The sequence below is a fragment of the Equus przewalskii genome, chromosome 4 (assembly GCF_037783145.1).
Source record: "Equus przewalskii isolate Varuska chromosome 4, EquPr2, whole genome shotgun sequence".
NCBI classification, from domain to species: domain Eukaryota; kingdom Metazoa; phylum Chordata; class Mammalia; order Perissodactyla; family Equidae; genus Equus; species Equus przewalskii.
Genome location: NC_091834.1, coordinates 54,244,316 through 54,271,911, shown reverse-complemented (window position 1 = coordinate 54,271,911; position 27,596 = coordinate 54,244,316). Strand labels below are relative to the sequence as shown.

The window sequence follows — 27,596 nt, the reverse complement described above, 5'->3', positions numbered from 1 at the left end:
TTAAGTAAGTTTCTTAATTTCTCTGACCCTCAGGCCTCTTGTCTGTAAACTTATGGATAGGTGGGTGCAGTTACTAATGTGGGACAGTGCTTAAGACAAAAGAGGTGCTCAGTAAGCATTTCTGCTACCTTCTCTTTCATTCTGTTTTCTTAAGATATCACAGGGCCATAGAAGAAGATAATTTTGAGACCGTCATTGACTTTGGTGTTGCCAGGCTATGTTGAGAAGATATTGTTACAAATGGCCTTTGTGAGTGTGACTGACTATTGGGAGCACATCCCTTGAAGCTCTGAGGAAATGATTGTAGGCTTGAATTGGACCAGAGCTTGCAGAAAGAGTCGTGGTGCCCTGCCCTTCCAGTTCAGCATTTGGTTCATGTCTCCATTTTGCATTATGCTTAACTTGTGATGACTGTGTATTTCTCAAGCCAACAGATTGGCTGGGATTCTTTTTAACCTTTTTCAAGCTTTGACTGAGATGTAAATGTATCCTGGGGCTTAAAAAGGACGCACCGTCTTAGAACTGGACAGCCTACTAGATCACAGCCTTTATTGTTTAAGTTTATAATCTCTTAACATATGTGCCCTCCAGTTACTTATGAAGCTTTCTGGCTTCCTAGGATTGTAAGAAATCTCAGTATACTTGTTCCACTTTAACATCTTCATGTTCTGTTGATTACTCAGAATGGGAAAAGGACAATGGCTGAAGGTGACAGAAAGTTGTGTCATTAATGAATTCTCAAGTTATCAATAAATTTGGTAGTTCTTGTTGGTTCCTGTTTGTAATAGAGCAGGTCATACTTCTGTGGTTATTAAAGTGATTCAGTCTTTCTCCTTTCATTTCTCCCTCCGCTTAATAGCCTAAGTACTTGAACTCAATCTAAGGAGAGTATTAAGACATTTCCTTTAAGAGCTGCTTAAAAAATGTCTTAAGTCTATCATATTTAAGTTTGATAGTTTCATGGTTTAGACAGATATTTTCAGTGACTCTGGAATGAGTTCCCTACTTGATTCAGACCCAACCTTGTAGACTATTATAGTTTAATTTTAGTGGATACCTAACTTTAAAATATATATATATATGTGTATATATTATTGCTACCTAGTTATTCTTTTGTGTTATGCCATTATTTTTTTTTTTTTCAGGAAATTCATCTGTGACTACTAAAGGGTTACAATTTTACAATACATGTTTAAAATATGAGATTTGCTAGAATCATTTAGGGAATCATTTTCCATGGTTCATTAAAATGGAAAAGAGAAGAAATAAATTTGAATTAAAATCTAATTTCATTTGTATTGTTACTAGTTTTTTCTCTGTGGTATGTATGTGTCTTTCATGAGAGAATGATTGCATCTGGCTTAAGTATTTGTAGGAAATTGGAAATAAAGTGGGGGAAAAAGAATCATCATCTCCTCTGGGCATTGTATTTATGAGATGTTATGGAGAGAGCAATTTAAAAGAGGACACCCTGCATCAGTTGGACCAGCATGCAAGATTATAGAGTAAATTGATAGGAAATCAGAATCAAGAAAGAGAATTCATGGGTTTAAAGTGTTCTTTAGATCTTATGTCTTCTGGTAATGGATTTCTAAATTAGGGCTGGTGTCTTGTTCATATGTATGTTTCTGGAAGCTCCCACAGCTCCGTACGTGCTTCATAAATGTGAAATGAATGGAAGTTAATTGCCACAGGAGTGGTTGGATGAGGCCCTGAAATGCTGAGAGGAGGAAAAACAAACAAAAAAAACCCCAAGGGATTCAAAGATGGGATGAAAACAGCTTGAATAACTGTATTTGGGAAAGAATATTGAAATGGAGAGAGGTGCATTTTCAGGGTGTTCTTGTGATCCTTTTACAGGTAAATGCTGGGAGAGCAATTAGTGAGGTGACAGAGCAGTGATTCTCAAATTCCTGTAAGCTGGCCCATGGTATTCCCTTAATAAAATTATGTAACAGTCTTTTCCCAATATCTATTTAAAATGAGCTAATGAATGGATGATTTCTCTGTGTTCTTTAAGTCTTTGGCACTTGCTATTTTTGGTCAATACCAACCATTAACATAAAGTGGATTCTCAAAAAGTACCGAGTTATGGTAGTTATTTTAAGTTTGACAAATCGGTACTTAACGGAGTTCTCCAGAGGGCTCTGCGGCTTCCCCAAGCTCAGCTGAGTTTGAGAGCTGCTGTCCTAGAGCGTTAATGAAACAAAACTCCCCTGGGACCAGTTAAGCTAGGGCTTCACAGGAGTTTCTGACAACAAATCTAGGTATTGTGTGCTGTAAAAGGCAGTTCTTGTTAAGTTGCTCTTGTGGATTCCCCGTGGGCTAATAGCTTATCTAATGCTGTTATCTAGTCAGCATGGAACCATCTCATGGCTTTATTTCCTCACCTTACCAATCTTTTGAAACAAGCCATCCACAGGGGAAGTTTCTGTGAAGTGAAATCGTGTGAGTGTAACACTAGTGTTGAGACAGCCAGATTTAGGTTGGCAGCAGAGAGAAAGGAAGTGGTTTGCTTTCTTTCGTGAAAGAGCCCCTACCTAATTCTTTAGAACTTGTTTCTACCTAAAAGCTTTCTTTTTAACTAGATCATGTGAAGCAGTTGCTTTCCTGAGCTGTTTCAGGCAATTAGATGAGTAATAAAGATTGTCAGTTCTGGCCTGCTGTATTGATTTTTTGACGTGTCTCTGTTTAGGGGAAAAATATTACTTATCATGATGATTCATCTTCAAATTATAAATCTGGTGCATTTGCAAATTTTAAATTGTTCAGTATTTCAATAAATGAATACATTACCTGGGCTTGGACGACAGAAGGCCTACTAAGAAGGGCCAATTGGGAGTGTGTATAGACTAGACCAGAAGGGTGGGTGGATGTTTTATTTCAATACATGGGAATTAAAAATGACTTGTCTATCTTATAAATTTCGTTTTCTTTGAAGCCATTGCCAACTTTCAGCAGAGTGTACCAGTTGACATTTCCAAAGAGTCCATTTATTTAGTTCAGTTTAGCTAGAAGATGAGTAGTATGAGAGCTGTGTGAAGTGAGGAAGAGGCAGAATGGGAATTTTGTCTTAGATTAAAATTTGGTGGAGGATTCAGATGCTGGAAAGCGATGACTGGCAGGTTATGTTTTGTAAATTTAGCAAATGATTCTAAGAAGGGGAGGCGGCAGACTAAAAACTATGGAGTCTCAAAAGACAGCAAGCCTTGGAATAGAGATGTAAAGAGCTCTTAAACATAGGTTGGAAGCTCAGTAAATGTTAGTTTCTCTGTTCTTTTTCCTATGCTACAATGGGAAATGATAATAGTTTTCTATTGTGCCACAGCGTATGTGGGTGATGGTGCTGCTTACTGGATTGTGAGGTAGGAAAAATTAGCTCCTACAATTCAGATAATAAAGATGTAAATATCTATAAGTAAAGGAATAGAAAAAGAATCATTTTTGTGCAAGGTTGTGTGCTAGATGCTGTGAAAGCCAAGCAGTATATAAGCTGCCAGCACTCCCTCAAGGAGCTTATGGATTAGTTGGGATGAATGCCCACATAGGACAGCCAACAATGCAGGGCACCCGGGAACTGCCACACAAATAGTACAAAAAACAAAGAGCTGCAAAGAGGGACAAACCCCAGTGGACTAGGGCAGGTGGGAGGAGCTTCACCCAGGAGGTGACTGCAGAAACCTGGACTTCAAAGTGCCGTGAGATTCAGGAAGTATCAGGGAAGATGGAGGGCTTTCTGAGGAGGAGAATAGTGTGAAAGCAGAAGCAGTATGAGTAGCAGGTTCTTCTGACGAGTGGATCTTGTTGAATCAAAAAAGCCGTGTAGGGAGGCAGAAGGGGAATACTAGAAACCTATTCGAGGCAGGCTGGGGGAGACCCAGAAGGGGAGCCTGGGGCATTTGGATAGACTCACGTAAGCAGTGAGAGACCCACTGTAAGTCCAGGGGGCGATTTAGGTACATCTGTTTAGTTGAGGTTTCCTGAGTTAGACCGGTGAAGGTAGAAATGCAAAGGAAGGGAGAAATGGAAGCAAATCACACGGAGGATAAAGTGACAACTACAAAAACATCCCAGTCTTTCTATTGCAGTTTTTAAGTTGAACTCTCAAGATTGGGAGCTGTTCAAATGGAATATCCTGTCCCATTGGAATGAATGTTGACCAGATACTTAGATTGAATGAGAATAAGGGCATTAATCCGCCGTGGCCCATGACTTGAGATTTCAGCATGTTTTTTTGGCTTGGACAACTGCTGGGCCTGCCAGTGTTGCATCTATTGTGTCCTTATGGTACAAAGATTTCTGTTTGGTTCTAATTTTTCCCTTTTTCTTTCTTTCAAAATAGACTCTGTCAAGAAGAATTTCCAATCCATACCTTGAGCATACTCCTTCCCAGGTATGATTTTTTTCTCTGTTACTGTGTTTTCTGAACAATGCTTCACAAATCGTGCCGTTGAATTCTCTAGTTACAGCTATTCCCTTTGCTCCTGATGATGCCATCTCCTTCACCTCGGGATGACAACACAAAAGGTGTTTAAAATGCTCTAATCATTGTATCATGGTGCAAGATATTCACTAGATAGGAAAAAAAATTATTTCCCCATCTTCCAAGTCCTTTACATGAATGCATTATCAGTACAGCAGACTTGATATATAATATAAATATTTTCAATTTGCTGTATTGGTAGAAACAGTGTATTTTAAAAATAGTGGATATTTTACACTGAAAACTTTGTACAAAAAGGGGTTATTCATATTTATAGTTACCTAATAGTAGAAGATCTCCATATGCTCGTTGGAAAAAAGATGGGGATGCCTTCATTGTGTTATGTTAAAGAATCAATCGACAAAGAGTTGCCCTTTTTAGAATAACAAGGCGATGAGCTTTGTGAGGGCAAGGACCTTTTTGCCTTGTTCACTGCTGCATCCCCAGCATCTAGAATGGGGCCTGAGAGCTGCGCATTAAATGTTTTTTGAATAACTGAGTGAATGAACGTTGGTACCATGTCAGGAATGGTTAAGGGTCAGCTGACTCGTACCTCTCTTATGGTACTACTTTCTGTTATCTGTCTTGTTCAAGTTTTTTTTTTTTTCCTCCTAATTTTAACATGTTAAAAATAAATCATGTCCTGCGCTTCTCACTTTCTCGTCAGGTTGTGTTTAGGAGGTGATAATAGGAAAATTAAACAAGCATAAGGGTGGGGTTGAAGTGTTCCCTCTCGTCCTAGTCAATATATTATCAATTTGTTTGCTTTGAGACAAGATATAAAGTATTTCATAGGTGCAAAAAGAGTTCACTAAGAAACAAGACAGCCAGATGTAAGCACATACCCCTAATATATGTTGATTTTTATGAGCCTTTTCTTACGAAGACTGTCCTTTTCATTTAGCTTCCTTTGTGGAACAGCACTGTGCTGTGGAGGGAGGTGCCAATTATAGAAAAAGGAGGTAATATGTAAAGTAGGACATAGGCCTCTCTAGATTCAAGGAGTACCCTCCTTCATCCTCCAAGAATCAGAGATGCATATGGGCGAATTAGAAGATTAAAAAAAGTTAAATGAAAATTTTGTCTGCTAGATGGAATCATGAAGTACATGAAACCGGGATGCTTGGGATTAACTGACCTCTGCAGTTGAGTGAAGCTTAAAAGCAAAGCAGATAGCAGCCTGCTATCAAATTGTGTCATGATGTGAGATGTTCACTAGACAAGAAAAAATTATTTTCCCATCTTCCAAGACCTTTACATGAATGTGTTATCAATATGGCAGAGTTAACATATAGTCATATAAATATTCTTCAATTTGCTGTGTTGATAGAAACACTGTATTTTAAAAAAACAGATATTTTACCCTGAAAACTTTGTGTAAAAGGAGATTATTTATAGTGAAAGCAATTTAGCATTTGGAAAATAGTTACTATACCTTAAAAACATAAGTAGACCAATAGCAAAAATAAAATAGGTAGTTCTAGGTCTGTAGCTACGTAGGCTAAAATGTAAGCTTAGGGACTTGGCCATGATTTTTCATATGTAGTATGCTCTTGGCAGCTCACAAACTGTCACATTATTGTTCTAAATTTACAGCGAATGTTTGTCTTTTCCATTTAGATTTATGGAGAGAATTCTTCTTGTGCAGGAAGAGCATTGAGAAATATTATTATCGTTCAGGCAGCTGACCTGATAAAGGACAGAGTGAACCTCAAGGGATTTTACAGGTAACACAGTTTCTTAACACATTGTCAAAAATTCTCCTTGAGAAAAAAACCTTAAAACATGTTAAAATCGTAACCTTGATCACAGGAGAGATGGGCTATACCAGTAGAAGGAGGGTTTGTTTGTTGAAACAGTCTATTTGGGATACTAATGGTGACTTTTCTCTTAGTTAAACTTAGCCGAGTGTTTGACAGTGGGACTCCTGGTTCTGAACTTAGGCTGGGAAATCATCATCCACAGATGTGGATGGGTTCCTAACAGAGTCTCTGTGCTGCTTCCTCTGAGATGTGATATTTTATAATATTTTTATTGGGCATGTGCTGCACTGAGACTTCAATAATATGGGTCCCCTCTTCAGGGACCTTATCAAGGCTCTGTGAGGACGCGGGGTCCGTGGGAGAGGGGACTTCTGCTCTAACTCACCAGGTGAGAGTGAGCCACCTCCTTGGGTGCTGCGAAGTGGGGAGGGGCAGGTTGGCATAGGGATGGCGTTTCTCTGCCTTGGCTGCTGAATAGGGCAGAGGTATTAGACTAAATGGGTGGGCTAATGGTCAGTTTGAAAGTACAATTGGACCAGGAGAATGGTCACTTAGAAAGTTTGGAACATGTTTTCATTTCATGGAGCCATTTAAAGAAAAAACAACAATGAATTATCAGCTTTTTGTTTTGCCAAGTAAAGATATTAAACCACACCAAACAACACCAAAAGAAAACTACCAAAATAAAATGGAAAGGGAAAGAACTATTATCATTTATTATCATTATCCTTCCTTACAGAAATGAGATTACAATAACATGAAAAATAGGAAGAGTACACAAAATAAAAGACACCAAAAAAGTAAGAAAGATTCTCAGAATAAAGGGCGTTTCTTTAGGTTCTCTAAATTTAGCTTTATCACAAACTCATTACAATATTCCTGTTTTTTTCCATTTACCACAGATGTGAAAAATTTCATTGTGGCCTGGATTTTGGGGATAGTGGTTCCCAACCTATTTGAGTAAGAAGACCCCCTTTTTATTGAGACATGATTTATGGTAAAACGCACAAATCTTAAGGGTACAGCTTGATGAACTTTTTAAAAAGTGGTTTTTTTTTTTTTTTTTTTTGATTCTTCTCCCCAAAGGCCCCAAGTACATAGTTGTATATTCTAGTTGTAGGTCCTTCTGGTTGTGGCATGTGGGACACCGCCTCAGCCTGGCCTGATGAGCGGTGCCATGTCGGCACCCAGGATCGGAATCAGCGAAACCCTGGGTTGCCGAAGCAGAGTGCACGAACTTAACTACTTGGCCATGGGGCCAACCCCAAATTTTTAATTTTTACACACACTTATGTAACTATTATCCACATCAAGATATGGAGGATTTTCACATTCCAGATAATTACTTCATGCCACTTCCTAGTCAGTAACTATCCCATGCCACCACCACCTTTCTAATCAAAAACTTGGCAGAATCTGTATTTTTAGGTCCCGTTGAGTAACTAGGTAGCAAGGGTGGGAGAACTATAATGAATATGAAGACTTTAAAATCCCATGTTAATCACATTGAAAAATATGACATAGATTAGACATGATCTAATCTGTTCAAAAACAACGCTTTTGTGTATATGGACTTATGAACCCCTTGAAAAAGCTCGAAGATCACCCGCCTTTCCTCATAAGGAGTTCATAGCCCAAGGTCTGAGAACCGCTAGATTAGAGCTCAGGCCAAGTAGATCTGACAGGCAGGGAGAGGGGCGGTGGTGATGGTGGGACTACTTCACGTAGAGCCTCTTATTTATTTTTATTTATTTTTTAAATATTAACTTTAGACACATCTGATTTTTTTTTTTTTCCTTTTTTTAAACTAAAAACTGTATGTTTAAGTCTTTGGGTCTAGTTGTGAGCGAGCTCATAGGATTTGCTTTAGCTGCCACAAAAGGTATATGAAATATCTGTCATTGTTCTCAGTTTTATTTCTTCATGTGGTTTCCATGGATATAGATTGAAAAAAATAATTGGGAGATGCACATTAATCAGGTTAATGGAAAAGACCCAATCCATCCAAGTTAGAACATACTTAGGGTTTAATGGGAGTAGAATGGGGAGAGAGCATGTGTTTTGCTATTTCATATTCTCAATGGTTGGGCCAGAACCTCCTTTCTTTTATAATCTAAGGACTGATGAATGTTCTGGGTTTAAAGACAAAGTGCTAATATGATGGCCCAGGTGGGTTATTTCATATGTCTGGGAGTAAACTGGGGGAAAATGTTCCCCATATACCACATGAGAATTACTTTCAAAACTGGTCTCTGAATACCATCACCCCATTTATATTTGAGATGAGGGTTCTGTCTATATTACCATGAATTAATTGCTAAAAATGTAACCAGAGACAGAAGGAGACCAAGATAAATCAAATTTTCAACTCCAGAGACTGGTCAAATTAGTGTTTTGTTACAGCAATCACATTGGCCTTGTAACTAATCACCTTCATAGCACAGTGTTCCTACCTAGTATTGCAACTGTAGTTAGATCTACATGTACTCAGAACAGTTTCTGGATTCCATACAAGACAGAAAATATTCTGGGAGAAAGAACTGCTCTCAGTATTCAGATTGCTCCCTTCCAACTAGCTGTTTTCTTCCTCCCTGCTCTCCTTAAATCCTACAGATTTAGGTATTTTAACCCAATTGTTGCAGACCTGATCAGCAAGTCAGGGGAGTATGAGTTAAATGCAGAGGCATCTCACCTCATTACTAATTAATGGTTTCATGGTGATACTGCATTTTAGCAAATTGACTCAGCCCTGCCCCCAAAACAGAGTGCACCCTTCCCAATGACAAGGTAGAGCTCGGGGTTTGGGGGCTTTATGGTCACCAACATGACCTGGGCCCCAGTCTAAGAAACTTCTTCATCACCTGTGAACAAACAAGCATATACATCCATCTAGCCACCTTTTGCACTTTGGCAGTTTAGTTTCTTTAGTAAATGTTTTGTTGTATCCTTCCATATTCTGGGTGATGTCAGACACACACCAGCAGGCTGAAGAGCTGTATTGTTCCCAGAATCAGAGTTAAGATGATACAGTATTTAATCCATGGGATAAAATTGCTTACAAGCCCAAAGATGCCGGCTAATTGACAGAAGTGTTGAGGAATTAACGTTAATTAATTAACTTCGAGCCTTTAACATGAAAGGTGTCCTATAGAATTAGAAGTTAATATTGACTGGTCTAATTGCCTGTTTTGTTGCGATCTGTTTTCTCATTTTGTTTCAAAAAAACATCCATTTGTTTGGCTATTAATCTTTCTAATATGTTAATCCTAACCTGCAACTGAACATGTCTGATACTCCCTTAATTGCCTTCGAGTATCTTTCAAATAGTGACACTTTACCAAAAAGAGTGATGCTTTATCCAAAGCTAGAATATTTGATCAAATATCTCAGTGGGCAAGTGTACTACCTTATTTTTCCTTCACTGTAGAAAATATAGTACCTCATGGCATTTCTTTGTATTGTTGGTTACAGTGTGATTTCGAGGTATTTGTGACTATGCCAATCACAAGAGAGAGGCAATATTTTTCTGTCTTAGGAATACAAAAGTTGACATCTTTTGGTCCTTAAATGTACTACAGATAGCCATTTATATGATACATCTTTTTTAAAAAAAACATTGTGGTGACATGTTCTCATAAGGGAGAGAGGGATTCAATGAAATTTCTGCAAATGAAAAACCATATTTCAGAGTTTTCTTCCTTTGGTTTTTCATCAGAGGCTGATAAAGAAGGAGAAGTAGGCATGAAGATACTACTTGTAGTGCCCAGATTGGGGTAGTCTTCAAATAAAGTTGTGTATTTTAAGACAATTACAGAGAATATTTTTGTGTGTGTGGTTAATGGAATCCATCACACACATCTGGGTTTGTGGGTTTATGATCTAGGCTGCTTAGCTAGATTGCTTAGACTATGTTAAAAAGATTAACAGTCAAATTTATTCTCTGAGAGAAATTTTAGGGTTTTATCTCTGAAGCATGGCAACCAAAACTCAGCACCACTCACTGTGGTCCCAACTTCCTCTAACCTTCTCGGAATTATTTTATTGTCAAAGAGACTAGATAAAAATCTATAAATGGTTGAACTGAGGTTTATCATCACCCACTTGAGGTACTTATCTTACCAAGGCAAGATATAAAGTATTATCTTCATATAAAGGACTGCTAAATTTATTCCTTCATTTATTCAAATACATATATTTTGAGAACTCTCTATATATCTGGACTGTTCTAATTGTTGGGGATTAATAATTATGTATAGTCCCTTTTCTCGTGAAAATTATTGTTAAGTGAGGAAAGCAGATATTATTCATTTGGAGAGATGCACAGTTACTAAATATTAGGTGATTTGAAGAAAAAGTGTGAGAGAATATGATTCTGAGTTTCTCGAAGGAAGTGATATTTGAGCTGAAATCTGGAAGATGAATGAGGTACATATCATTTATTCTTGAGTTGCCTGTTTAAGGAAGCAAGCACATGAGAGGGATGCTATTAAGTATCACCTTTTTGGCAGATGAGTGGCAACAATGTCTTTGATTGTGAATGGCTTTGTTTTTGTCCAGGAGAAGCTGCGTTGGGTCAGAACTGGTGGACTGGCTTCTGGAACACTGTCCTTTTGTCCAGTGCAGATCCATGGCCATAGGGGTCTGGCAGCTCCTGCTGGATATGGGAATTATGTCATCAGGTTAGTATTACATGTTTGAAAGGCACAAAATCATTATTTTATTAAGCTACCAGGCCAAAATGTACTTGATTTTCCTAGAGGATTTTACAATCTGGGTTGAAATTGTTTTTGCAGGTAAATATTTGTATTCTCTCTTATTATATAAATAAAAGTGACAGGTTATCTTTTTTTCTTTTTCTTTTGATAGGTCATCTTTTGATTGTTTCACACCTTTTGTAAAAATAATTAGGTTCTTGCTGATTCATAGACTACTACCTCTAAGAGTCTTTTCCTTATTCTCTACCTTCTCTACTGAAAATGCAGCTCACATTTTTTTTTTTTTAATTGTTGACATCTTTGGTTGCTCTAAATGTGTGATTTATCTTGCTGTACTTAGAATCGTCATCAGAAACTGATTTTATGAGTGGAATGTGTATGCCATTTTAATTGACTAAGTAATCGTGAACAGTTAGAGAGAAGTCCTATGAAAATTAGCTGTTTAAACAGAACCGAAAATTGATGTTAACTAGAAACTAAAATAGATGGCAGATATCTCTTTTCTTAGTTGAGCCCAGGGAATTGAAGAATTAGAAGTCAAGGAATCTAGGTTCTTTATTTAGCTCTATCATGCAGCTGCTGGTTGGTCGCTGGGAAGCCCTCTTTTTTCTATAGGTAGGAAATACTGAGGCTCAGAGAACACAGCAAGGTTCAGAAAGCATACCCCAAGTCCCATTGTGAAAGAGTGGTACAGATGGGGATGGGGGTGTAATCTTAGTGAGTTAATAACACCTAGCACCTGATACTCTTATTTAGAAAATCAGTTACCTACTTTTGAGGAATGTTATTATCAGCTTGCTTGTGAGGTTCAGGTTTCTGCTTAGCAAAACATTTTGTATTAATGTTTTTTTGAAAAGTCTCCAGTTCTCGATTCCTTTTAAAACAGGGTTTCCCAGCCTTGGTAGTGTTGACATTTTGTATTAGATAGTCTTAGTTGTGTGGGGCTCTCTTGTACATTATAGGATGTTTAGCAGCAGCCCTTTCTTCCAGTAGTACCCCCTAGTTACGGCAACTAGAAATGTCTCCACACATTGCCAGTGTTCCCTGGCGGGCACAGTTACCCCCAGTTGAGAACCACTGGTCTAAAACTTGTCATAGTGTTATATCTGTGTATCACTAAAGTAATTAAATGTATTAGTTTGCTTTGAGATGCTAAAAAAATTGCTCCCCACTCCCTTTGAATTGTTATAGATTTCACCTGTCCCTGAAGCAGAAAAATTATAAAATGTGAATATACTGGCCAAAGCTTCAAATAATAAAAATACGTTGGTCAATAAGTCCATTTTAATGGGATTGTGAACATGAATGGACTTAGAATATATAATTATAGTCCTACCCCTGTCTTCTCCCTGGTAAGTAGTAGGGCTTTCAATTTATTCTTTGGTTTATGACTCTAAATAATATACTCAAAAAAACTGATCCACACCTTTTCCATTTTCAACAGTGGACCAGCATTTATACTTTCAAGATACCTATGTTTTCTACCAGTTTTCGTCTGATGAATGTAGCTACTTGTACTGTGAATTTGAAAGAGAAGAAGAATGGCAAAACGGTGTCAAACTCCTACTGCAACTTGTGCCTCTCATACCCGCTAGAGCTGGCATCTGTGAACTGTAAGTAGATGCTATTTTGTTTCATTGTAAAATTGTTCTCACTTAGAGAACGTTTCCTGTGTCTAGGGACTGTGCTCTGCTCTTTAAGATCACTATCTCTGTTAAGAGGTAGTTGTTATATTCCCATTTCTCAGATGTGAGTTTAGAAAGGTAAAATAAATTGCTGAGAATTAAATCCAGCTAATAAATAACTGAGCTGGTATTCAAATCCCAGACATCCATGTCCCACCAGCTGCACCATTCTGCTTCTAATTTAATCATTGCTATGAGGAGATGATCTAAATTAGGAATAAACATGGTTTAGCTTAATTTGGAATAAAATAATAACATATCTTATCCACTATCCAAGTCGTGACTTTCCTAAGAAACAGCTCAACAGACATTTCTGAAAATAATCTAGAGGCAACATTTGGCAAATTTAAACACGTGAGTCATTATCACATGAAGGTACTGAATCACTATATGATTAAAACGAATTAAAATTAATTCATTAGAGAAGGTTCAGGAACAGGACTTGAGTCGTGACGTGATTCTGACGCACCTTTGTTTATCCAGCATTAATGACAAGCTTATTTCAGTATAATAAATTGCAGATTAAAAATTTCAGTTAATAAGTTTTACGTATTCAGTTTTCAGAATACGTTCCCATACTGTTGACTCTTTCAGTTCTGTGAAGTTAGCAGGGCAAGTGGTCTTAGCCCCATCTCATGGGTAAGAAAGTAGAATCAGGGAGAAACACCTACAACCATAACTAAGATAAGTTACTCTTGTTTAAAAAAAAGACAGTTAATACTGAACAGTTAATATAGGCTTTTAGAGAAGAAATTTGTCAGAATATTGATGAGACACTACAGTAATAGAAAGATTGATTGTAGAGAACATATTTTATGTCAGGAACTATGCTAAATTCTTTATATTCATTATTTCATATTCAGATGAGTTCTATAAGACAGTTACAACTATTCTCTATTTTATAAGTGAGGAAACAGAGGCACAGAGGTCAGATAACCTGTCCAAGGTCACAGAAGTGGTGAGTGGAGTGTTAGGGTTTGAATGCATGTCTGTATGGCTCTAATGCCCATGGTTTTAACACCTGCTAGATGTGTTCCCAGGAGTTATGGGAGTCATTCTAGCTTCCCCTTCTGAGACATTATAAACAGAAGCAATAAAAATGTCAGTCTGACTCTTGAATGGTTATGAATTCACCACCACTGATTATAGAGGCCTTTGCAATGGCAAAGTGAAATTCAAGTATAACTCATCACTCAATTAGTCTAAGTATGGAAAATGTTCTTTAGCGTAATATGCTTTTAATATAGGTCAGAAGTTTCCTGAGAAAAGTCAAGGAGCATTTTAATAAACTTTAACAAGCTTTCTAAGAAGGAGTGGTTTGCTTTTTGAACTGGAGGTGGCTGTAACTTGGCTTTGGCTCTGTGGAACTGGCATTCTCCAGCAGCTCTTAACCATTTCCTGTCCTGAATGCAAGATGGAAGCATGTGCAATCCCATGGGCATCTCCAGATTGATGGGGGCATGAGGGCAACTGAAAAGAACTTGCAAGCAGTCTTCATGATTTAGCTCCACTTCTTTCTCCCCGACTTAGAAAGCAAACTGGAATGCCAGTGAGTGAGATGACCTTGTTAGAGTAGGTCTGGGTTTCCCGACAAGTTCTAAAAATGAAAATATTTAAAAAATTTGGGTCTTAATATTGATTCCAGATTACTTGTCATCTTCTGTCACACTGATCAGTGAACACAAATGTCATGCCTCTGGAGGTGAGAATCACTGTAGCATGCCTCGTTTATCAATAAGTTTTTTGTGTTGTTGTGAACACATGCATTTGGGAGTGATAATTCTTCTGGAAAAATTGTCATTGGGGAGCTGTTGATCTATCCCATATTATAAGTGCTAAATATAAAAAGATAAAATTACGGAACCACTGCAAGGTTTTTCTGGAGAGAAAATATATATGTTTTTTCTCTACTAGAGTTATAAACAAACTTCTAAGCTGTGGTAGAATGTTTTTGGCCAAATTTTGGAAAGCCAAGGTTTAAGTTATACAACTTGGAATAAACTATGGTTAGAGAAATATTGCCCAGGGACATTGTCCTCTTTTCATTGTTGTCATGGCCCTTCTTATGGTCGATACATATGATCCTATCATAGTTTCTGCTCTACGCGGGGCTCACCGGTCATTCTAGCCTCATCCCACACCCATTTATTCCATCGTGCCCCCTGTGATGCTCTGCTCTTTCCACTGCTTCTTTCCTTGTCTAGTACAATTCTACCCACCCCTCAAGGGGGAGCCCAAGCCCTACGTTGGCCACAAAACTTCAATGGTGTCTCCAGTCCGTGTCAGTCTTACTTTTAGTAACTTACTACTCTTGCTGTTTGCATCAAATTTTTTTCCATTCTTCTGTCATTCTTAGTCCTATGTTATCCTTTATACTATATTATTCATTAATTTTTATCCCTTCTACTGAAATGCCCTCTAAAGTCCTCTTGATTCATTAACTTAGGTTGTCCACTCATGAGCTGAAAACCCAGTCCTGTGGTCTTTTTTTTTTTTAAAGATTTTATTTTTTCCTTTTTCTCCCCAAAGCCCCCCGGTACATAGTTGTGTATTCTTCGTTGTGGGTTCTTCTAGTTGTGGCATGTGGGACGCTGCCTCAGCGTGATCTGATGAGCAGTGCCATGTCCGCGCCCAGGATTCGAACTAACGAAACACTGGGCCGCCTGCAGCGGAGCGCGCGAACTTAACCACTCGGCCACGGGGCCAGCCCCCCTGTGGTCTTTTTTTTTTTAAAGATTTTATTTTTTACTTTTTCTCCCCAAAGCCCCCCGGTACATAGTTGTATATTCTTCGTTGTGGGTCCTTCTGGTTGTGGCATGCGAGACGCTGCCTCAGCGTGGTCCGATGAGCAGTGCCGTGTCCGCGCCCAGGATTCGAACCAACGAAACACTGGGCCACCTGTAGCGGAGCGCGCGAACCCAACCACTCGGCCACGGGGCCAGCCCCAGTCCTGTGGTCTTTTTAATAACCTTTTTGGTATTTGAGGGCCGTGAAGGTCTGCCTTTGTGGTTCTCCATTAGGCCCCTCTAATTTGCTGTCTTCTCTCTAAATCTCTTTAAAATTATGAGGAAACCACTTACTGCCTCTATATAAATGAAGTTCTGTTCTGTACAAATGCATTTTTAAAAAGAAAAGTGGGGAATTTTTTTCATTTAAGAAAGAATGTTTAAAGCAGGAAGGAAAATGGAGCTGTTGCAGCTTTCTAGGCTAATTTGAGGAAACAAAATTCCTATTCTGTACAAAATAACTTTTATATTCAAACTGAGTAGGTAATTTGACAGAAGTGAGGGAATCGGTTGTCAAGGGTACTATCTCTAGGGGAAAAAAATAAGTCATGATATCTCATTCAAACTGAAAGCCAAATCAGGTTGTCCAGAATGTACTGTTTACTAATTCTTTTTTTGTGGGTTGGGAAGCGTTAGGAATGCTGAAGTAACAGTGGAGGGAAAAGTAGCTTAATAATTCCTTGAGGACTAGTAAGAAGTTTCTCTCTGACACTGACTGGTTCGAGAATTCAGGCTGTGAGGAGCTTGACTATTTCATTCAACTGCCGTTACAGCAGCTCCCAGCTTGCCAGGGGTGGGAGTGGTAGTGCTCTGAATAGACTGAGTCTATGAACTTTGAATACATAAAACTATATTCTACCAATTACATGGCAGTTAACATTTATGCTGTTATTAGAAGAGTTGTAGACGATTGCTAAAATTTAGCTCACGCTACACTCAGACATGTAAAAGAATGTGTAGCTTCTTTGTTTTTCTCTCAGTCATCTATTGTTTGTGGTCCACATAAGCCTCCATCCTGCTAGATAGCCAGAAAGAAGGAAAAGAAGCCTGTTAATTTTAGTCTAATCCAGTAAAATTATTCTAATGAAGTAACTTTACAAGTCCCTTTAGTTAGCTAAAATAAAACTATGTTTAGTTTATTTTGATAAAAATACTTCGTCTCTCTGTGCCGTCTCTCTGTGCCATCTCCCTTCTCCTCAGCAGGATGGCATTGGGTATATGGTGAGCAGTGTGGGCCCCTTGATCCTTGCAGAGGAGGCCCTCCTGTCGGGGTGGACTCTTTCCTGTCCTCACTGATCTTGCCTAGTGGATGGGCAGCCAATTCCCTAGTAACCTCTGCAATGAAACTGGGGTGTTCTGTTGTATCTGCTGTGGAGCCTGGGGCTGGTGTAAGTTGGGTCTGTCTCTCTCGTCTTGATCAGTGCCTTTGGTCCTGCCTGGTGGATGTGCCCTCCTGGATGCCTGCTGCCATTGCTGATGCTCCTGAGGTCTGGCTGTGGCTTCCACAGACGTCCCATTCAGCCACTTGACCTCTGCTGAAATAGCTCTCTCTCATTGCATCCCAACCTGACTTTTCTTGATTCTAACGTTTTGTTTGTTTGTTTTCTTAAACATTATACCTACTCATTACTGTTACTGGGCAGTATACTTAATTGGGTAGTGTGCCAATGTTCAGATTCCTTACTGATCAACTCTAGAGAAACCTTGGTCCAGTGAGTTAAGATGAATTTCTTAGCATTCATGATTCCATCTGCTAGAGAGAGAAGCAGAAGGGCCCTTGTGATAGATGGCACAGGATTGTGAAGTTAGGACGACTGGCTGCGTGTTGAGGCAGTACACGGCAGCTTGATGCGGCAGGAGCAGTGGGCCACAGCCAGAAGAACTCAGACTTTGGGACGGCTGGAGAACAAGGCTCAGCCTGATTGCAAGAGCCTGCAAATCTATCAGGAAGCCAAGCATTATCTCTACATTGAATAAAGAGAATGACTTAACTGTGTATAGATGCTTCTGAAATAAATTAAATAGTTTGTTACTGGAATTCACAGTAACATTTGTATTTGCTCGATCAACATGTACAGAGTTAATGGGTGTGTGATCTATCTCTGTGTTAAAGGGGTTCCCCTGCTTAAGAAAATGGAGAACAACTGGCTTAGTCACTTGGCCTAAGCTGCCCTGGTGGTGGCAACAATAAAAACAATAACAACAATCATAGTCAACACTAACATAGCACTTGTCATGTGCAAGGCACTGTTCTGAGCATTTTACATATAATGACTCATTTAATGCAACAGTTTGAAGGTACTGTTGTTCTGATTTTTCACATGAGGGAACTGAGGCAAGACAGGTTACCTAACTTGCCAGAGAGACAGGCTTCTATTCTTAGTGACAGCAATGAGAATTGAAGGCAGAAGGTGAAGTTGGAAACAACCTGTCAGTGGTTCTCAACCATGGTGCTTTTAAGAAATAAAGAGGTGTAACCTGAGAGCTACTGAATCAGGATTAGGAAGGAGAATGAGATGTAGATTCAGTATTTTTTAATAAAGTTCTAAAGGTGAGGCTAATACACACCAAAGTTGAAATCTACTGTTCTATAAAGTTACCCTTACAGAAAGAACTCTAAGTTATAGGAAAGGGGAAAGTTAATTAAATCAAAGTCTCAAAATGCTATGTAAAGAATCCAGATAAATCTTAGCATGACACAAGGAATATTTTATCAAGCAAGGTGCTTTTTGCCACTTGGCTGGCACTTCTGAAAATTCTATAAATGTAGCTTCATAAGCATTTATATCTGGAAGGGATTTCCTAGATAATTGAATTTGCTCCTCTTAATTCTTAGCTGAGGAAAAGGGGCAGAGAGCAGAGGGTTCGGGAAAAGGCAACCACTTGTCACCAACACTTATCTGAGTGACTTACTCAACAGGCATTCACTGATCATCAGGTTTGTGTAAAGTACTTCACTGGGCTCTGTGAGGAATATGGCAATATGTAAATAATGTAAGGCCTTTTGTGAGGCCAGCATTATTAGGACAAAGTTCAGAAAACGAAAACAGACCAATATAACTCATGAATGTAAACACAAAAATCTTTCTCAACAAATACTAGTACATGGGATCCAGCAGTATATAAAAACGATGCATCATGAAAAAGGGGAGTTTATCCCAGAATACAAGGCTGGTTCAACGTTCAAAAATCAGTCAATGTACTTCACCATATTCACAGTCTAAAAAAGAAACTATATGATAAACTCCATAAATACAGAAAAGGCTTTTGAGAAGATTCAGTATCCATTTATGATTAAAATTCTCAGAGAACTAGGACTATAAGGGGACTTCTTTAATCTGATAAAACTGATAGCTTACATCATTCTTAATAGTGAAAGACTGACTGCTTTCCCACTAAGATTGGAAACAAGACTAGTACATCTCTTATCACTTCTTTTCAACACTAGCTGGTACAATAAGGCAAGAAAAAGAAATAAAAGATATACAGGTGAGAAGGAAAAAATAAAGCCATCTCTCTTTGCAGATGACATAATTACATGCGAAGAAAATCCCAAGGAATCCACAAAAAAATCTTACTAGAACTAATAAGTGGATTTAGCAAGGTCATCAGATAGAAGGTCAATATACAAAATTTAACTGTATTTCTGTGTACTGGGACAAAAACCCACTATGTAATACTTAGGTATAAATCTAAGAAAATGTATGCAAAAACTGTGTGCCAAACACTTCAAAATTCTAATGAAAAAAATCAAACAAGACTTAAATAAGTGGAGGATCTAACCATGTTCATGGATTGGAAGACTCAATATTAAGATATTCTCCCCAAACTGACCTATTTTTTCAATGGCATTTGTCTCCTGATCTGTTGGCCTCACCATATCTGCGTAATAATAAAACCTACATTTGGAAACATTGACCTCTAAACAGGGAGTGTCCTAGAGCTCAGTCTGCAATCTTTTCTTCTTTTTCTACTCTCGCTCTGGATGTGCCCTCACTGAGTCATGTATTTATGATCAGCTACACAGTGATGACTCTCAAAATTCAGATCCCTGTTTCCTCTCAGCACCCTTTGTACAATAGCACCACCACTGCCCTGGCACCTCTGCTCCCTTTATTCTCCTTATCCTATCTACCTTTTTCTTTTCTACCGGACATGTATAAGCAAGGTGAGAAACCTATTGGCAGCCTTAATTTCTCAAATGGTGCTGAATTAACACCTTCTCACTGGGGAGATCAACTTCAAGTGTGCCATTCCTCTGTCCCAAACCTACCCTTTGTATTCCTGACTTTTCCTAACTAGATTTTCATGTTATGATCTTTGGAGAGGAGGAAATACTGTATGAGTAAACATTTTTTGAGTATTTCTCAGAAAATTTTCTCATGATGGAACTTGGAGTAAGTTTTGTTTTAGGATCATAGGTGAAGAAAATTTCCCTTTATCACTTTAAATTGTTTGTATAAAAATGCTATGAAGTCAGCTGGTCTTAGTCTTCGTTATTACTCATCACTCCCTCTCCCAAGGAAACAGAGTCCTCCAGTATTTCCATTGTTTACAGACAAGGCTTTGTTCCAGGTGTGGGAACAGATTGCTTATCTTTATCAGAGTGCATCAATATTTAAGAGTAATACAAGAATTTTAACAAAAATCGAACTTTTAGGCCTGGTCATGCTAGCATTTGAAATGTACCTATTTAATTAAACATTAAGCCTTAATCCCCAAATCCTCAATACAAAATGTGCAAAAGAGGTTTCAGTAATAACCAATTTTATTCAATTTTACATGAATGTGTAACTGTATACCCCAGATCTTTAATGAAACCTGTCACATTAGCAATTTACTACGGTTTGGTAAATTTTCTCTATAAGCATGACTAGTAGCCTGATGCTATGAAAAATTATCTTCTCTTGAGAAGGTTGAACAGCTGTTTATATTCATGATGTCAAAGATTTCAAGAAAACCCAATTCTCATTCTTCTACCATCCTGCGTTTTCTTTTGTCATAGGAATTTGCTGTGTTAAGCAAAATAGACCTGAGTGAAATATAGATGTTATGGGAAGGTATATATGGGACAGTGCTTGAGTGTTAGATCTGACACCGTTTTTACCCTCTTGGGGTCAGTAGGTACTGGACGTAGTAGCGATTGAGTCTGTGCTCCTTGAGGAGCATTCTTTTTTTGTGGTATCTAGGACTTGCTGGCCATGATTTCTTAGGAAGTCCCTGAATACTTTTCCTTATCTAACAATCGGCAGGTAGGGAATGGAGTCTGGATTGTCCAAGGAAGATGTAAAATCGTGGCATCATCAGCTAACTTACTGTCATTCCTTCTCAGCCTGGTGGAGGAAGAACCCCGCCTTCTGCTCAAGACTCATTCTTCTATCTGGGCTGTGGGTCTTCCCCTCTTTAGAGACTTCCTGTTTCTGCCTTCTCAATCTTGTACTCTCTGTTGGCTGTTCTCCTTCAGGAAACAAATGGTTCTCTCAATCATAATAACAAGAAACCAAACCTACCTTTAATTCTTCTAGTTACTTCTCCATCCATCTGGTTTGCTTTACAGCCAAAGTTCATGGCCCTTAGCATAAAACCAAAACTCTTTAGCAGTCGCAGACAGGGCCCTGACTTTATCTTTTTCTCTAGCTTTGTCTCTTGCCATTTTTCACTTCCTTGTCTGGGTATTCCTCCTGCAGTTCCAGGGCCACTCCTTATCCATCAGACCCTCACCTTGGATATCATTTCTTGGAATGTGACTCTCCCTTGTATTGGCAGAGTATCTTAAAAATAGATTTTGCTAAACCTACTGGATATTATGATTCTTTTTTCATACATTTCTGTGCTGTGCATCTCCTTTTTGTCATGGGATCATGTTTGAAAGATTCCTGTATGGTTTGTCTTGCTTCTGGTTTATTCCATGCCCCTAGAATTTCATCATCGTAGTCTGAAGTCCATTCTAAAAACTGTATTTCCCTCACGTCCTTCCAAACCAAATAGAGCAGGTCAGCGTCAGCCTGGCTGGGCGAGGTGGGGATGTGGTGGGAGGTAGTGGACTGGCCTACCTGGTATCCTCTAAGAACATTATCTTTCCTGTCAGGATTCTGATTTGGAGGCAGGTGTGTTCAACCTCATTAGGTCCCAGTCTAGAATATCTCTGTTTAATGCAAAGATCTATGTGTAGTGTATATGTAAAAAGCACTCAGAAACAAATGAAAAGTCCCTGGGATGGCAGTAGTAGCATTTTATATGAAAGCTGACTTGAGGACATGTTTCATATTGTTAGATTTCTCTGTAATGTGCAACATCTGTGCCCAGAATAGTGCTGGCTTAAGTGGACCAGGAAGGTCATGAATGGCACCCCAGCTGGATTGGCATGTGCCAATTGTGCAGTCTCTATCTTTTGAGCTACTTGATTCCAAATTTTGTCTGTTTCATGGTTGTTGGGATGTATTTAACACATGTTCCTGTAGAAACGATGTTATATGTAGTGGTAGCTCTTGGCAGCCCACTTATGCTACTCAACATTAAGACACAGATAGAAAAACAGAACTAATACGTTTTTAAAGTTATATCAATATACAAGTTAAGTGGTATTATTTGGATAATATTTCTGTAAGAAAATGCTTCCAGCCTTCCACCATAGAATGCCAGGAAACTTCTACTTTTGAAAAGGAGGTAGGATTTTTCCAACTCTAAGATGGTATTGGTTGCTCTTGGATCTTGAGACACAAATGTTTTGGTCAAAACCTGATTAAGGAGTGTGGTCTCTACCTCTCATATAGCTTTATTTTAAAAAACCTGATTGGAATAATCTCAAACCCATTATACTAATTCTTATGAAGGAATGCTAACTGAGAGATTCTGGGAACCTCTACAGGGCTTCCAGTTAAATCCAAGTTGCTAGAGATTATACTGGGCCTGACTAGTATAAAGTGAATTACATTGCCCCGATCACAGCTCCCATGTGCTGCCTCCTAATGCTCTCTATTGGAACTCAACCATGTTGGGCTGAGACGTTCTCTGTGGGGAACTTCCTGCTGCTTTTCTTTTCTGTTGCATCATGAATTGTGTAAATGATTGTCATACAATTGCCTAGATTGGAAACTGTCACCATGTCTGTATGAATTATTTCTTAGGGGAAGATGAGGAGCTGAGGGTGTTAGTGTTGCTGTTATTTTATTTAAGATATTTTCAATGTTACCAGCTCTTTGGTATGAGATATAAGAAAGTCATTCTTGTTGGATTTAGTGACAAGAAGGTCACTGAAAGGAAGACCTGCTGCAGGGAGCTGGGAGAATGATGGAATAGCTAAAGGGAATAGGTCTTGAGTTTAAGCGGGGTCCCTCAGTTGATTTGACTACAGATATCAAGCTAGTATCCTGTGCAGTGGGAGTTCTGGGATGGTGGTTCACAGCAGAGCATCTTTTGAAGTTTAAGGTACTCAGTTAATTTATTCAACAAATATTTATTGAATGCCTCTTATGCACTAGGTTGTGTTGTAAGTGTTGGGAATGTCACCATGAACAAGAACAGACAGAAATCTCTACTCCCATGGAGCCTCCAGTCTAGTAGGGGAGGGGAGACAATTTCATAAACGAGCAGATTTATGTTGGTTAAAGGTAGAAAACTTTATGAAGATAAATGAAGTAGGAAACGAGGGATGTGGTTATGGGTCAAGAAAGGCCTCTCCAAGAAGTTAACAGAGAGACTTGACGGATGTGAGGCAAAAGCAATGTGGGTATCTGGGGGGAGTGCTCTAGGCTGAGAGGAAGGACAGCCAGTGCAAAGGCCTGAGGGAGAAGCATTAAAGGCAAAGTAAGCGTGGCTGGAGCCAAGTGAGAGAGCGAGAGATGTCAGCCACTGTAGAGACTTTGGCTTTATACTGAGGGAGATGGGGAGTCATTTGAGGAATTTGAGCAGAGGAGGGACATAATCTAATTTATATGTTGATAAGACCACTCTGGCTCCTGGGTCCAGATAAGAGATTTTGTGGCTGGGACCAGGGTGGTGGTAGTAGAGTAGTGAGAGGTGGTCAAATAGGAGTATACCTTGAAGGCAGAGCCAGTAGGGTTTCAGGATGGTTACAACATGGAGTGTGGGTGGGTGTGTGTTGAGGGGGTGGGATGCAAGGATGACTTCCTGCTGGAAGGGTGGAGTTGCCATTAATTAATATGGGGAAGACTGTAGGGAGGACAGGGTTTCTTGTTTGTTTCTTTTCAGTGGGGGCTGGGTAAAATGATAATGTGTCCAGTTTGCTGGTTAGAGGGCCAAGGGCAGAGGATCACAGGCTTTTGCCATTCCTTGTCCTTGCAGTGGCCCTCTTAGATACTGCAGACCTCTCGAACTTATAAAGATATCTACTCACAGCACTAGGTCTCTGCACTTTTCCTTGGAGAATGACTGGGTCAGGCCTAGGCTTTTGGTAAGCGGAGATCATGAGAAGCAGCCATGGAAATTAGTAAAGACGAGTGCCTATTGGGCTGGAGCTTCCTGTTGGCACAAACCCTCAGGGATGGGTCTTCCTTCCTGGGGTCACTCCTGTTCTCTTCTCTTTTTCTGTCCTCTGTCACTTGTCACTGCCATTACCTCCTGATTCCAGCCAGGGTTTCTCTGTCCCTTCTCTAACCAGTGATGAACCACATTGAGAGCTTCTGTCTTCTCTTGTTCACTGAGCAGCACAGCCCCCGTTAGTAGTGGAAAATATGCAAGTATCACAATTAATTCTTTTCTTTATTCTCCCTTGCCCCATCTGTTTCTTTGTCTCTTTTGATATGATAGTGAGAACTTGGTCTTCACTGGGTTGCATTGATGTGTATTTACATACATAAAATAATCAGAATTAAACTACATTTTGTAAAATACATTTGCTGGGCAAAGAGTGGTATTTCTGGGTGTTTTGGCATCGAGCTGGGGAGGGGCTGCAGTGGTGAGGAAGGAAGAAGAGAGGTGACGTGTTACCCTGCTCTCTTCCTTCCACCTGTTCAAGCTCTTCCCCTGTTTGCCTCTTATTGCCTGTCCTGCTCCCAAGACCCTCCTTTACGTCAGGTGAGATGGAGGTGCCTGCTGGTGCAGGGGACACGAGGCACATAGCAGGAAAGGAAGAGTATTTCTGAATTCTAGTGCTTTCAGTAGGCAGTGGGATAATCCCTGAAAGTTTGAAGTCTGGAGAATAGCAGGACCACATCTGGGTTTTAGAAGGGTAATCCTGGTAGGAGATTGGGTGCAAGAGGAGAAGCCAGAGACAAGGAAGTTGATTAGAAGATAGTTAAAATAATTTGCAAAGGCGAGGGCCTTGACTGTCATGGAGGCTTGTGGGGAGGGACTGAAGGAAAGCAGAGCTTGAGGAAGAGAAGTGAGAGGATCTGGTCACTGGCAAAGACCGGGAGTGCAGGAGGGCGGGAATGGTCACAGGGAGACTGTGAAGCTGAGTCGTGAGAGGCGCCAGTAGAAAGAGGCCAGGAGGCAAGAAGGAGTAAGTTATGTTGACTTCGAGGAGCCTGTAAGATCCCCACGTGAGTGAAAGTAAAGTTCCTGGAATTGCCTCTTAGAGCCACTTTAAAGACAGATGGAAAAACAAGGTGAGCTCAGGGGAGATTCAGGGGCTGGAGAAAGACTTGGGAGTTCTGGGCATAGATTGTGGTGACTGAGGTGATAAAAATGGGATATGGGCTTCGGGACAGCCCTTGGGAGATCTTCGCTCTGTCTCTCTTACACATATTTCCTTTAGAAACATTTCTGCCAAGGCGTGTTTTGTTCTGGAAGAATGATGGAAGATAGTTTAGCTTCTGAACAGGGACTAGATTATTTGTCACTAAACCAGCAACAGTTCAGCCGTTACTCATGAAATAGTCGTTATCAGTCACATGCACAAGGGCTTCCCTTGGAATTTTGAGTTCCTTTCACAGTTTGTTGAAAACACATTCATGACAGAGTCTCTGCTAATGCAAAATACCTCATGCCCATTAACTAATCCTTCAGGTGTCTGCTGGAGTCTGAGAAACCTGAGACGGCATGACAGCCCGCACTTCAATACAGACAGACGGAGCATCGAAGCCGTTGTCTGGTGCTCTCAGGTCTAGTGCGTTTGGCTCTTAATTTCCTGTCAGATCTGTTCAGTCACCTCAGCTTTGTTATATAAACATGGTTTGGTGGCTCTAAAGGGTTGCAAATCTCTTCTTGGTGTAACTTCATGTATATGGAAACCTTGTGAATAGATAATTGTGGTAATAAAGCTCATTGTTTGAAATACTCATTATCAAGGTAACTTGCTTCTTTGGGACTATGGTCAGTTGTAATCCTCAGTTCCCACTGTTTTTATTGGGCAGATTATTTGCTAACATTTCAAACAGTTTGCTGCACAAGTAATTGAGTTATTTGACAACACTGGCGTTGCTTCATACCTGTGTCATGCAATTCTCCTAAAGGCAGGAGTTCGTAATTCATTGCTCTGATTTAAAAGGTGTGGTGCCAATACCAGAATTGATCTGAGGAGCTTTTCCCTCCTGAAAGAGCTGCTTCTTAGCTCTCCGATGAGCCAGGAGAAGCCCTCCTCCTGCCCTGCAAGGCTGGCGCTCCGGCTGGCCCACTGCAGTTACTGAGATTGAAATCAATCATTGAACTGCCATTCTGATAACACTGCTCTGCGGGGCACTTACCACCAATCCCTCCAAGGCCACAGAAGGTGCTGATGGGGATTGCTGTGGACATAGATCTGGGAGACAATTATATATAGTCAGTTGCCTCTAGTTAATTTTTTTCTTTGACCAAACCAGGAAAAAAAAGTAGTTTTATAAGATTTGTCTTAAGAAGTAGATAATTTTATATGTTACTTATGCATTTCTGTGGTGAGAATTTTTCATAAGTAACATTAGAAAGGTGATTTTCCTTAACAAACAAACAGATCTTATACTATGTAATATGTACGTGTCTCTTTAGTTATATAACATATGAGTCATTGTCTTGGCTTCTTAACTGGTCTGTGGTCTCTTCAAAACGAGCGAAGTGCTGCTTCTATTGTATTCCACATAATTCCTATCACAGTATTAGGCCTATAATAGACCATTTCATAATAAATCTGTTTTGGCTGAAACTCAAATGGAGTGGAAAATTCATGTTTTATATTTTCAAGATCTGGGAATTTCAGTACTTAACCACCTTATATTTAAATCTACTTATGCTTTGTACGTGCCTATTTTAGTAAATCTGGTGTGTCAGGATTATTCTGTGATATCATTTGGAGAACAATAATGGATCCTCAGGATTTACTTGGTGTATTGTAAGGAGCGTCTTGCTAATTGATTTCGAAGGAGTGGTTGGACTGCAACGGAGTCCTGTTCCCATGACATTATTGACACTACGTTATTTGCATGGGTTCTTTCACTAATGTGTTCAACAATAATGCCATTATTTGCCATGTATTCCCCATAACTTGGTAGATAAATTTGAGGAACCAAAACCTAAGAGTAATTTGTTCTTTGTTTTTCAAAGGTCTCATCAAAAAATTGAAGACTCTGAAGAAAGCAGCGATGAAATTCTTGCTCGTCTAACATCTGCGGTAAGGCCTTGTACTTTCCTTGCCTGGGGGTGCAGAAATAATGAGGCCAGGGTCTTTGAAGTGAGGCAGTTTGGGTAGTTGTGTTGAGAGACACTTCCCCTGTAGCTGCTCATCATTGTGGGTGGCCCACATCAAGGCAAAAGAAGACAATGGCATTGACTTGCTAATCTTGATGCAGCCTCTCCTGCGAGATCATAGATATTCGTGGTGGAAAGTTCCTGGAACCTTAGTGGAGGCGTAATGTCTGATTTTTTAAATACGGTATGACACAACCTATGGAAAGTTGCGACCTGCTGCACAAAGGAGAAAAGACTGTATGTTTCATTAGGGAAAAAAAAAGAGTTACCTCAGCCAACAAAAGGCCAGGTTGTTGGTTTTTAAGGTACTAGATTGCAACATTTTCATTGTGTTTTTTAAAGCCACTAATCAGAGTTGGGAATTGACTTGTTGATTGAAGAAAAACTCATGCCTTCTTCATGGAAGAGACTGGCCATGGTTCCTAATCATCGAGCTCCAGTTTTTGACAGGCTGTTGCAGTCCTATCTCACAAAACCTTTATCCGTGGCCTTGGCTTTCTGGAAACTTTTCTAGCCTCCTCCAGGATTCTTTAGTACTGCTT

At 39.5% G+C, this 27,596-nt stretch overlaps 1 protein-coding gene across 9 annotated transcripts in view; it reads left to right on the top strand.

The window, feature by feature from the left end:
• The window catches only part of RAPGEF5 (Rap guanine nucleotide exchange factor 5), a 348,364-nt gene that overhangs the window by 161,002 nt on the left and 159,766 nt on the right, over positions 1-27,596 (top strand). For all 9 annotated transcript variants that reach the window (XM_070615912.1, XM_070615909.1, XM_070615908.1 and 6 more), the window contains 5 exons: positions 4,343-4,393; positions 6,104-6,210; positions 10,804-10,925; positions 12,406-12,574; positions 26,911-26,977. In XM_070615912.1, coding sequence (XP_070472013.1) covers positions 10,874-10,925; positions 12,406-12,574; positions 26,911-26,977 — 288 coding nt within the window. In that variant the 5' untranslated portion in view covers positions 4,343-4,393; positions 6,104-6,210; positions 10,804-10,873. The remainder of the gene's footprint in view (positions 1-4,342; positions 4,394-6,103; positions 6,211-10,803; positions 10,926-12,405; positions 12,575-26,910; positions 26,978-27,596) is intronic.